At 40.9% G+C, this 12,112-nt stretch overlaps 1 protein-coding gene across 1 annotated transcript in view; it reads left to right on the forward strand.

Moving 5' to 3' along the window:
- The window catches only part of RRAGC (Ras-related GTP binding C), a 15,106-nt gene extending 6,139 nt beyond the window's left edge, over positions 1-8,967 (forward strand). The window contains exons 2-7 of the mRNA XM_009328204.1: positions 2,027-2,230; positions 2,925-3,124; positions 4,001-4,115; positions 5,650-5,792; positions 7,187-7,335; positions 8,346-8,967. Of these exons, the coding sequence (XP_009326479.1) occupies positions 2,027-2,230; positions 2,925-3,124; positions 4,001-4,115; positions 5,650-5,792; positions 7,187-7,335; positions 8,346-8,497 (963 nt within the window). The 3' untranslated portion in view covers positions 8,498-8,967. The remainder of the gene's footprint in view (positions 1-2,026; positions 2,231-2,924; positions 3,125-4,000; positions 4,116-5,649; positions 5,793-7,186; positions 7,336-8,345) is intronic.
- Positions 8,968-12,112: the final 3,145 nt, after the last annotated feature.

Consider the following 12,112-nt stretch of genomic DNA (forward strand, 5'->3'; position numbering starts at 1 on the left):
CGGGATGCCATCCAGAGGGACCTGGACAAGCTTGGGAAGTGGGCCCGTGTGAACCTCATGAGGTTTACTAAGGCCAAGTGCCAGGTCCTGCACCTGGGTCGGGGCAACCCCTGCTATCAATGCAGGCTGGGGGACGAAGGGATTGAGAGCAGCCCTGCCAGGAAGGACTTGGGGATACTGATGGATGAAAAGCTGGATGTGAGCCAGCAATGTGCGCTCGCAGCCCAGAAGGCCAATGGTATCCTGGGCTGCATCAAAAGAAGTGTGGCCAGCAGGTCGAGGGAGGGGGTGCTGCCCCTCTGCTCTGCTGTGGTGAGACCCCACCTGGAGTACTGCGTCCAGCTCTGGAGCTCTCAGCGCAAGAAGGACACGGACCTGTTGGAGCGGGTCCAGAGGAGGGCCATGAAAATGATCGGGGGGATGGCACACCTCTGCTATGAAGAAAGGCTGAGAGAGTTGGGGTTGTTCAGCCTAGAGAGAAGAGAAGGCTTTGGGGAGACCTTCTTGCAGCCTATCAGTACTTAAAGGGGGCTTATAAAAAAGATGGCGGCAAACTTTTTAGCAGGGCCTGTTGCGACAGGACAAGGGGGAATGGTTTTAAACTAAAGGGGGGTAGATTTGGACTAGACATAAGGAAGAAATTTTTTACGCTGAGGGTGGTGAGGCACTGGCCCAGGTTGCCCAGAGAGGTGGTGGATGCCCCATCCCTGGAACCATTCCAGGTCAGGTTGGACGGGGCTCTGAGCAACCTGCTCTAGTTGAAGATGTCCCTGCCCATGGCAGGGGGGTTGGACTAGATGACCTTTAGAGGTCCCTTCCGACCCAAACTATTCTATGATTCTAAAACTGTGCTGCAAACCCTGAGGAATTTCTAGTTCTTGCAATACAGCCGCTATGTATCTAGAACTGTTTTTACTTTTCCATACAAATGTCCTGCTGTTTAAAACCTCATTTAGATCCTGACTCCCTCAAACGTTTGCCTTGAGGAACTGAATTTTTTTCCCTTAAAAATCTAGGCTGACGTGCTACTTTGAACCTCACTAAACAATCCATTAACTACGCTGGGTGTGGAGTTGTTTGTCTTGCATTTTTTTTGACAGATTGTTGCACTAGGTCTCTTCAATGGATGACTTCTGTAAGTGTGTGAAACATTTAAAAAAAAAAAAAATTACCAAGTGCTATATAGGAAACATCTTTCTTTTTGCAGTCCTAGCGTTCGACCACCTTACATTTGTAGTAACTTTTGTAATATACAGTTGAGTTGCTTTAGTGCAATGTTCGCTGTTAAAATTGACTTCCTTTGCTACAGGCTGCTTTGCTGTGGGGTTACATGCTAGTTCTGTTTGTTCAGGGAAGGGCTAAAATCCCAGCGGGGCTTTTTGAGTACTAGCAATGAGTATGTTTTTCATCACTGCAGCTAAACCGTTTACCAAGTAGCGTGAAAGCTTTCATTGTTTCTTTAGGGTACTTGAGAGGGTCAGCAAACATAATTCAGTTGTTAATAGACTGCAAACTACGTAGCTGCTTGGGTCTCTAAAACTGAGATGTTATTTTTGTACATTTTTATTGTAGTTTAGGAACAGTCTGATTATATTGTCTTAGCACTTGACAGCAGACTAAAAGCAACGTTTCCTTTAGGAATCTCTAAGACTGGAAAGAAGTAGTTCCTAAAAGCTTGCCATTGCTTAATTAACATGGTGGCTTTATACCAGATCTGAATTGGCTAATATAGCAGAATTTGAAAATACTGTGTTAGACTCGCAAGGAAGAAATAGTAACTAGGATGTCTGTGTCTTTAGGCAGTAGTGTTATTTAGACTTGTGAAAATGTTTAACTGTATGTGGTTGCTTGGCTCTGGTTGAGGGTAGGTTATTTCCTTAGCTGATGCAGGAAGCTGACTATTTACCAAAAGGAAACTGAACACTTCAGAATGGACAAACCTATTTGTAAGATTCAAGTCGCAGAACTTTTACCAATCTCTTCTAGTAAGATAAAGTCGAGACTATTATTTGTGTTCTTTTAACAGGTGGTGTTTCACAAAATGTCTCCCAATGAGACTTTGTTCTTGGAAAGTACCAACAAGATCTACAAAGATGATATTTCCAACAGTTCATTTGTGAATTTCCAAATATGGGATTTTCCTGGACAGATGGACTTTTTTGATCCAACATTTGATTATGAGATGATCTTCAGAGGAACAGGTGCTCTAATATATGTTATTGATGCCCAGGTAAATACAAATCACTAAGAATCACGAGGAAGTTTTCTTTTTGCTTTGTGTGCAAGAGGAATGATCGAGAAGCTAATAATTTGTATTTTTAAATAAGTTCATAAAACATCTGTTATGTATGAAAGGATGCGTTGGCAATCTGACTTTTGGTGTGTGGTTTTTAGTTTTGTGAAGTGACTGGAACATATGCTCCCGGTGGAGAGAGCGGAAAGGGGCGAGTACTCTGAACTTACCTTTTCTACAATAATAGTGAGAACCTGCTGTGCTAGGTGGTCTGAATTATCCCTTCCCTCTGCTGTTGACTGCTATGGAGTTCATTTAAAAAGAGCACGCTTCTGACCTCACTTTCAAGTACTGGTACTATTGGGTATCTGGTAGCTTCTAATGAACTTAGGAATTGCACCGTGGGAGACCACCTGGTTATTAGGACCGTCTTGGAGATTGCTGCCGCCTTTTGCTCTGAAGCCTAGTTTTGTGTGGCTGAGCCTTGTATAGGTAATGCAACTTAATTTACATAACAGAATCTAAGCTACTTGGATTTCTGACACTCCAAGGTATTCTCTTCTCCCATACTTCTGTTTAGTTACAGAAGTGAAGTGAAGTTCTTGCACTGAAATATTTTGCTCTTGTGCAGAATGGAATAGTTATCGGAGATAAAGCCTTGTCATTCATTCCTGCCAAAACTGATTTACAGGATGACTACATGGAAGCTCTAACAAGACTCCACATTACAGTTTCAAAAGCCTACAAGGTCAACCCAGAAATGAACTTTGAAGTTTTTATTCATAAAGTTGATGGTTTATCAGATGACCATAAAATAGAAACTCAGAGGGATATTCATCAGAGGGCTAATGATGACCTTACGGATGCTGGGCTTGAAAAACTTCACCTTAGGTGAGTTAAAGATTCTGGCATATGTGATTCTACTGTTGCTGATATGCATACAGACTAATGACTCTTAGATGTAATAGTGGACAGACCAGAGCAAGGCCTTGTTAGTTTCTTAATATTGCACGAACTCTTGTTATAAAATACGCTGCTGAATTTATGGCCGAGCCTCAGCTGTTAGGCTGACTAAAATAAGGCAGGCTACTGTATCAGATTCCAATCAACAGATTTATTCATAAACTCGCTGATAATTCAAGGTCCTTTTGCATACTTTTCATTCAGCATAGCAGGCTGAATTTGTATATGTGACCTGGAGGAGCAGGGGAATGAGAGGGGAAGCTGCCTGCCTTCTAGTCCTGGCTAGCACTGACTTTTCAGTGTGATTGGTTTTAAAAGCTTAGTCTCTTACTTGATATTTGGCTCGCTTTTAAGGTGTCTTCTACTGACACCTTTAAAACAAGCTATCTTTTCTGTTTTTACTGCTATTTTGATTCTCTTGGAGCCTTTAAATATTGCCAGTATTTCTTGGTGTTAGTGTGAACAAAGTGGAAGGCCAGGAACGGGACTTAAAGAAATCTAGTCAAGCATTTAACACCTTTGTGATAAGCATTCTGCAGGCTAAGTGTGTTGTGAAAGCATGTTCAAATTTTTCTCTCTGTTCTCCCATCTCCTGGGGACGGGGAAAGTCTGTTTCATGTTTACTCCAGACGCTCAGAAATTAGGTTCTTGGTGTAGTGGCCAGGTATATTGTGATAAAGGCATCCCAGCTAAATCATCAGGCCTGAATGTTAGAAAACATAGCTTTAACATTTCTATTACAATTCTGAAATACTCTTGAATCTTTGTTCTTTTTTCTTCCTTTTCCCTCCCTCGTCATCTCAGCTTTTATTTGACCAGTATCTATGACCATTCAATATTTGAAGCCTTCAGTAAGGTGGTACAGAAGCTCATTCCGCAACTGCCAACGCTGGAAAATCTACTAAATATCTTTATATCAGTAAGTGTTAATCTAACAGAACTTGGAGTGAAATACGCGGAACGGTAAAGCAAGTCCTTCTGCTAAGGAACGCTGGCTAGATCTGCCCTTGGGAGATTCAGGTGGCACTCATGTTGGTGTACTCTGCTGGCCCGGTTGCCTGCATTAGAAACTCTTTACCATGGCTAAATTGTACTGGTGTGTGCTTTGTGCAGGTTTCTCTAAATACTGACAAAGTATAGTTTGGCTGGTTATAACTGTTGATATGGAAGTTTTCTGCCAGCACGATATACTGATTAGCCTGCTAAGGCACTTAGTAGTCTAATGTAGTTGTACTGGCAAGAGACTTTTTTCATAATATGAACTTGGCCTTGAACTAAATTGTCTATTTCATGTGGCCTGTGAGACTTTTGCCCTTATTCTTTTAGCATTTGCATTTCTTATAGATTTTGTGACCTAGAAATTTGCTGCTGTATACTTTAAATCAAATAAAATAACACCCTAGAGACAAGGCTGAAGTAGCCTGTCATTTAAGTTATGTCTGTGAGGCTGTTGCAGGCATGTGGACAACATGGAAAAAAACAGTTGCAATTGAGAGGAGCTGTGCAGGTCAGATGTGTCGCCCCATGCTACTGTAGAATCCTTGTTTCCTGTGTTGGCAGAGGACTGTCCGTAATAACCTGGCCCAGTAGATAAAGGGCACGTTAATGCTCACCCTGTTCAGTGCCATGAGGGTATGGAGCGTGGCCCTGATGCTGAAAGGATCGTCTGGATGTCCTCAGGACACTGCCTTGGGTATTCAGACTAGCTAGGAAGAAGCGATTAGGAATGCTTCTGGTGTATAAATAGAAATTAAGCTTTGCCAGAAATCCATAGTGTATATGTGGTAACTTAACAGCAGAAGGCTTCTGAACTTAGTATGAGCATGTGCACTTTGCCAAAGTGCTCAGTTACAAATGGGGTGGTACAATTGACTTGGTGCTTTTCCGTACCCGTAACTGCCATAATGTGATACTTCTCATGGAGTCATAAGTTTAGAAGCTGACTTTATTTGCTCTGCATGTTAAACTATATGGCAACTGCCTCACACAGAAACTGAACTGCCAAGATACTACAAGTGTAAAATTTAAGTGTCAGCATACTACTATGAAGTAACTCGTCTCTGAGCCTGGTCCATCAGGTGGATGTGAACGTGTGGCTCTTCTGGAGTTAACAGAACCACAGAAGAGGAAAACTGCCGAATTTGAGTTCTGGAAGCACAGTAAAATGTAACCTTAATTATGATCTGGTAAATAATAAACTAAAAAGAATTCTAACTGAGTCCCCAGCTCTATTTTTTGTCAACTAGAAGGTGAGGGTGATATGTGCTATGGCAATCAAGGGTATTGTATTTATAAACTATATGCTCTAAATCTTGATTCTGTCTTAAGCCTCTAAACTGGTTATGTTTAAACCATTTCCTGCTGTTAAGAATGTGAAAGCGTATGAATTCTACTTGACATTTTAAAAATGCAGTTATTTTTAAAATTCATCCAAATTCTTTCTCTTTCTGAAGAATTCAGGCATTGAAAAAGCTTTTCTCTTCGATGTAGTCAGCAAAATCTACATCGCAACAGACAGTTCCCCTGTGGACATGCAGTCATATGAGTTGTGCTGTGACATGATTGATGTAGTGATAGATGTTTCCTGTATATATGGGTAAGTGATGAATACTCTTAGGAAAAAGTCCTTAAAAGTTGTAGAATAGGTTACAAACTGTGTAAGTGGTGCTGGCTTTGTCATCCAGCAAGATGCTATCGATTGGTCTGTAGAGCACATTGGTTCTGTAAGTAACTAGAATAAAGCCAAATGATTTGGCAGCTGGATCGAGCATTTGTACTCCGTTTGTTTTCTTCAACGCATGGCCATAGACAGCCACCTGACATTTACAAATGTCAAGTGTTTCATGTAAAATATGAATACTGCTGTGTCTTGTTTGGCATGGTGGGTGCAAGTATGTTAACACCTGCAAATAACTGGGGTTGACAGCATGCCATAGCTTGTAAGCGTAACTTGCAGTCACATTGCTTTGAGACTTGCCACTATCTGAACAGAATAGCTTTTGTGAGGTCAACTCGTCTCTTGCTGATTTTCTCTGAGGGATGCATATAGTGCTTGTTTCTCATGATTTACGGCTAAATTATACTTCACAACGGATTTCTGATGTGGCTCTGGAGAAGCGGTAACTTATTTTAGAACTGTGGTTGTAGCCTGGAAAGTACAGTGCTGCCAAGAAACAGCGCAACGTTTAATGGTCTGTCTCCTGATGGGTCAACCCAGGGTTGTGTAACTGTTTGTTTTGTGGTTTTTTTTTCAGGAGTGAGTGCTTAGAAGTAGCTTGTGATACATCTTTTGCTTTTACAGTAATTTAACTAACGCTAATAACTTGCAGATAGAAAGCAGCATCCTGATCTTTTCTTGTAAATGCAGACCGGTTTAGCTTAAGACCAAAAAGTGTCCTGCTCCCTGTTGCACACCCCTTCCCGCCACCGCCCTCACTAAGGAAGCCTTTGTATTAATTTACCAAAAGTAATTTTGCTGAGATGTCACTCCATTGATGTTTCTACACAGAAGTCCTGCATTAGAATCTTCAAACCAATCACTTGATACCTTACTGTGGCACTGTAAACTCAGTGAAACAGTGAGTAGCAGTGACTCTTTGGTTTGAAGGTAAACTGCGCTATAACTAATGTACTATACTACCTCCATTAAGAATGCTCAGCTGTAAGCTGAAAACAGTATTGACTAAACAGTCACAGCTCTTAGTTTGATATCAAAAGAATGCATGCTAATAGCTTGCTCTTAACTGCTCATCTAAGATGGATAGTATCTAGTGAAGCCCTCTACTCTGTTTAGGTCTAGCTTTTCTGAGAAACTTAAGGTGTGATAATGGTCTTACTTACGATAGTATTAAGACCTGCACTGCAGGTTCTTCACTTGCTCACTGTTCAGTATGAGTGATATTCTTCTAACTGCATTTAACAGGTATTTGTCTTGAAGTTACATATGCATGTCTACTAGATTATGTCTTGGGTTAACTCGTTCTTTCTTAGGTTAAAGGAAGATGGCACTGGAAGTGCTTATGATAAAGAGTCAATGGCAATTATCAAGCTCAATAACACAACGGTCCTGTACTTAAAGGAAGTAACAAAGTTTTTGGCATTAGTTTGCATTCTTAGAGAAGAGAGTTTTGAGCGCAAAGGTAAGGACTTCCTCCCCATTGAACGGCTTTTATCTAATGTTTTATCAACTATAAAATATTAATATGACTTTACAAGTCACCTTGATATTTGTGTAACTAAATTTGTTTAATTTCTTGTGGGAGGAATTTTCTCCTTTCGTAGAGATAGGTATAAAGAGGTCTTATTTTTATCCTTGTGGTTCATTGCTTTAGTCGCTGTCCTCCTCCTGAAATGACTTGTGTAGCTAATGTGGCCTGTGTCACTACCATCTGCTATAGTGGAATCAATAGAATGGAGTAATACTTATGTTCTGCTTGACAGCTGCTGTATCGTGAATAGCCATATTCTCTATCATGTGTTGCGTTGATGTAATTTTTTTAATGTATGACTGAAGAAATCAACAGCAGTAGGCTAGTACAGTATGTGGTAGGAACTTAGAACAAAGTGTTTAATACATTGCAGGTCTAACCAACTATATAGTTGCTTGGACCTGTAGGAGATGACGGTATGAATGGTCTTGCATATGTTATGGGGTAGAAATGACAGTGTAGGCCCTAATGTCAAAGTATTTGACTTACATGGGGACCGTACTTACCTTGGCATTCTAAAAAGAGAAAAAGCACATGTGTTCTTTTAATAACTGTACTGTATTTGATCTCAAAAGTTTCGCACCACAGTTATGATATATATATGAATGACAAAGTTCAAGATAACGTTCAAGTGATGCTGTACTAGCATGTTTTTTGGGGGTAAAGTCTTGTGTTGTCCCCTCACCTGCTGTTTAATTATGAATATACATCTCGCACTCCAAATGAGTACTTTTTTTTTTTCTACAAACCGAGACAGTCTAAATAAATACTGGCATCAGTAAAACTTTGTTAAATCTTCTGAATCCAAATTCATACTAAATTAAGTAGCAAAATAGCTGTTGGTTAAATGAAACATTTTATATTTATTTTGAAGTTCTGTTGATTATGTAAATGTGCCAGGCTGAGCACAGTTTTTCTTCTCCCTTCCCCCTCCTTGACAGGTCTGATAGACTACAATTTTCATTGCTTCCGCAAAGCCATTCATGAAGTCTTTGAAGTAGGTGTTGCCTCCCACAGAATCTGCAACCATCAATCAAGCGCCTCAAATATGAAAGCAGTGACTCACAATGGCACACCTAGGAATGCAGTCTAGAGGAAAACTAAAGCCGTTGGATAGACTTGTCAGCTCTTCACTCCAAAGTTTTGTGGAACAAGAGAAGAATAGTCTGAAAGCCTGAAGTATGTTTCACAGGAGAAGAGTGGCGCTAACTGTGGAACAGCAACTTGTAACTCATGTTGGACAACTGAAACTACTGTAAAAAAAAAATACTTTGAGGCCAGTGGAGTTAGAAATGCCAGTTTGAAACCAGCTTTATTGCAAGTGCAGTGGTTTTTCAGTTTGGAGTCTTATTTTAACAGTCTGTCTCTGACTGGTTGCCCGGTCAAAACTTACGAATGATTGAGTTGAGTTTTGCATGAAACACTGAATAGTCACTTGCTCACCTTTTTTTTTTTTTTTTTTTAATTAATCTGTAGAATATCCACTTTTGCTTAAGTTGACCCTTTTGTCATGAAAAAAAAAAGTGGTGGTATTATTCAGGCATGTGAAACTCAGGCTTTTTATTTGGTGAGGATGGTCTCACAAATCATTCCATAACGTAGTTCTTGCTCTCACGTTGGTTTTGCATGAAACACTGAAAAAATAATTGGTCCCCTTTTTTTTTTTTTTTTTTTTAATTAATCTGTAGAATATCCACTTTTGCTTAAGTTGACCCTTTTGTCATGAAAAAAAAAAGTGGTGGTATTATTCAGGCATGTGAAACTCAGGCTTTTTATTTGGTGAGGATGGTCTCACAAATCATTCCATAACGTAGTTCTTGCTCTCACCGGTGTGCTCAGAGTATTATTGTGAATTCTGTACCTGTTAAGTGGAGGCAAGGTAGAGCTCTGTTGTAGTGATTCTATGGTTGTTTGGAGAGCTGACCCGGAGTTTCATTTTAAGAGATAGTGATACTTTGCTTTCAGACCACACTTCTCGGTATGCCCCCTTTGATGGAAGGGAAGTATGAAAACCAGAAATAAACTACCTGCTCTCTTTTGCAAAAACATGGATGTCATAAATCTGTGTGATTAATCCTATTCACAAAACAACTGCGTGGCTAACTAAACTGGAATGTCTGCCATCAGTTGGAATAAAGCAACCACTTTCAGCTATTCCCAAGCAAAGAAATGACAGTTACTGACTCTTGATGATGGAGCTCTCTCTACCCTCTGACTGATAATCAAGACAATTCCTAGGAAAATGTCTGAGGGTGTTACCCTTGCATGGCAATTAAATATCAGTGTGCCACAACCTACTAATAATACTGGACATTGAAAGTGCGTTGATTCTGTACTGTGGCAAACACCTTCTTGTTTGTCGCCATGCAATCTGAATAGAATAGTGTTTTTTCCGATTTTGTGAATGCTGCCTTTCATACTATGGGAAGTATATCTGAATTGTTTTAATCTAATTTATTGGTATTATTACTGCAGATGTCATACTGTACATCAGCCTTGCTATGCAGTAAGCTCAGCTGCTGGCCCATAAAGATCTTGCCTCTTTTTACCTGTCCCTATGTGTGTATAGGTGTTGCGAAGCCACTGGACCAACTGACTATACAAGTGCCACTATAAAAGTTTCTGCAAGAAGATCTGTAACTGTAAGCGATCTCTGCAACTGATGTATTTATGTGGTCAGAAATAACCACAGGATTGCTTTTGTGCTTATAGAATGGATTTTCATTGAACTATGTAAAAATGAGTATACATGCATTAACATTAAGGTGTATGCACATACTGTGTAAATGTTTTTCCTCTGTTTTAAAGATGTTGTATGATACTAAATACATAAAGGATCTGCTCCAAAAGTTACCACAGTCAGCGTGAGACTTGGGAATTCAACTGCTCTAGTTCAGTTCTCTTAATAGCAGTTGTAGTTCTGAACCTAGGCTGAGCCCCTTTTTGGTAATGGAACTGCAGGGTTTTTTTAAGGAAGCGCTGCAGGCTTGTAAGATTGGGTTTTGTAGCTTGCAAGCTCTGTCACAGTGTTCTAGTACTCAAGGTGAGAGGAGAAGTAATTGGCAAGATCACAGGAAGGAAGAAATCATTCCCATTTGTGCAGTGAATTTTCCATGTTCTAAGTACACATGTATGTTCCTCTCTTTGTCTTCACTCTCTACATGATTTTGTGCTAATAAAATGAAAAAAGGTCAAACTGTAACACTGTTGTTTCTGTTGGAGGATGAGACGCTTCAGCAAAAGTCTAAAGGCCTATACGGTTAAGCAAATTTCAGAAAGCCATGTTATCTTCACAGTATTTCTTTTAAAAAGTTAAATACCACCTTCCCATGTGAGGCTTTAAAAATTTTAGTCAACCTTAGCTTTCCTCTCAGTTAAAAGCTGACTCCAAACAGAATACTCGGTTTTCAGAAGATGACTCTAGACTTTAAAGGCATATAAATGAAGTGACTTGTTCTCTTCTTTTGATTAATGGTGAGTCTTAGGCTGCATTCTGAAATTCTGCCTTCTGGTGTGCGTGTTGCGGTGTTTTTTTGTTTTGGTTGTTTTTTTGGCAGCATTACCTTACTCTTGAATGGTTGCATTTACTAAAGGTTAATGGTAGCATCTCAAAACAGAATACTGATGATTTTCATTATTACCTGAACAATATTAGGTTTAAAAGTTAGCTGTCTCTAGTAAGGAGCACAATGTTTCTTTCGTTTACTAGAACTAGTCTTAATGTCTTTCCTAACGTTAATCAATTTAAGTCAGATGCTGCTATTTGAGTGTTACTTAACCTGTTGCTGCTTTAGCGAGGCAGTTTTCGGTTTCTGCTGAAATCTTTATGCTGCCAGGGAGGGAAGGGGAAGGATAGGAATTAGGCTTTATTTTCTCCCTTGTCCAGGGACCTGTCTCCCCTTCCTGTGCTGACCTGCTGCTGGGAGAGATCCTATTAGAGATAAGGGAAGGCAATATCACAGTCTCCCCAATAAAAGGACTGAAATTGTAAAGGAGACCATCAACTAGTGCTTCACCTTTCCGCCTTTTTTTTTTCCTCTGAACCTGTAGCGGTACAGACGCTCTGCAGTCTTTTTTGCAAACAACCGAGCATGTGTGCTTTTAAGGAGAAAAAAGGTGCAGAGAGGGGAGGGTGTGGGGGAAAAGGTGACTAGCCTGTAGGGAGAAGGAATAAAATCCCTTCCTGTTGAAGACTAAGGCAATCCCTTGCAAGATACCTTTTAAAACTCCACGTGTCTGGCACCAGATGGTTGCTAATCACGCGCTAGGTTTCCAGCTGACAATCGTGCCAGCTGTAGCACAGGAAAGGGAGGGACAGAAAGGCCAAGCCTGGGAAGAGGGGGCAGAAGAATAAAAGATGGTGTCTATCTGCTGTCCTAAAGATTTAAATCTGCCTATCGTTTGGCTGGAAGAGCGAGTGCTTTTCCCTCCCTTCCTCTCAGACCTCCCCAAAAGTCACGCGTGACTGAATCACTCACTCTGTATCTAACGAACAGGAGCTGTAAGCGCGGGGATACACGGAGCGGGGTCTCGCCTTCACGCAGCGGGAAGGGAAGCGCGGGGAGAACTCTCGTCGTCTGGCGGCCTGCGGCGAGCGGCCCTCTTTCCGAGGCATCTCGTCCCCGCGCTGAGAAGCGTCACTGAGGCGCCGATGGCGGGCGCTGTCAGAGCCCCCGCCAGGGAGCTGAGCGGGGCCGGGGCCGGGGCC

Source organism: Pygoscelis adeliae, unplaced genomic scaffold (genome assembly GCF_000699105.1).
Source record: "Pygoscelis adeliae isolate BGI_AS28 unplaced genomic scaffold, ASM69910v1 Scaffold387, whole genome shotgun sequence".
NCBI classification, from domain to species: domain Eukaryota; kingdom Metazoa; phylum Chordata; class Aves; order Sphenisciformes; family Spheniscidae; genus Pygoscelis; species Pygoscelis adeliae.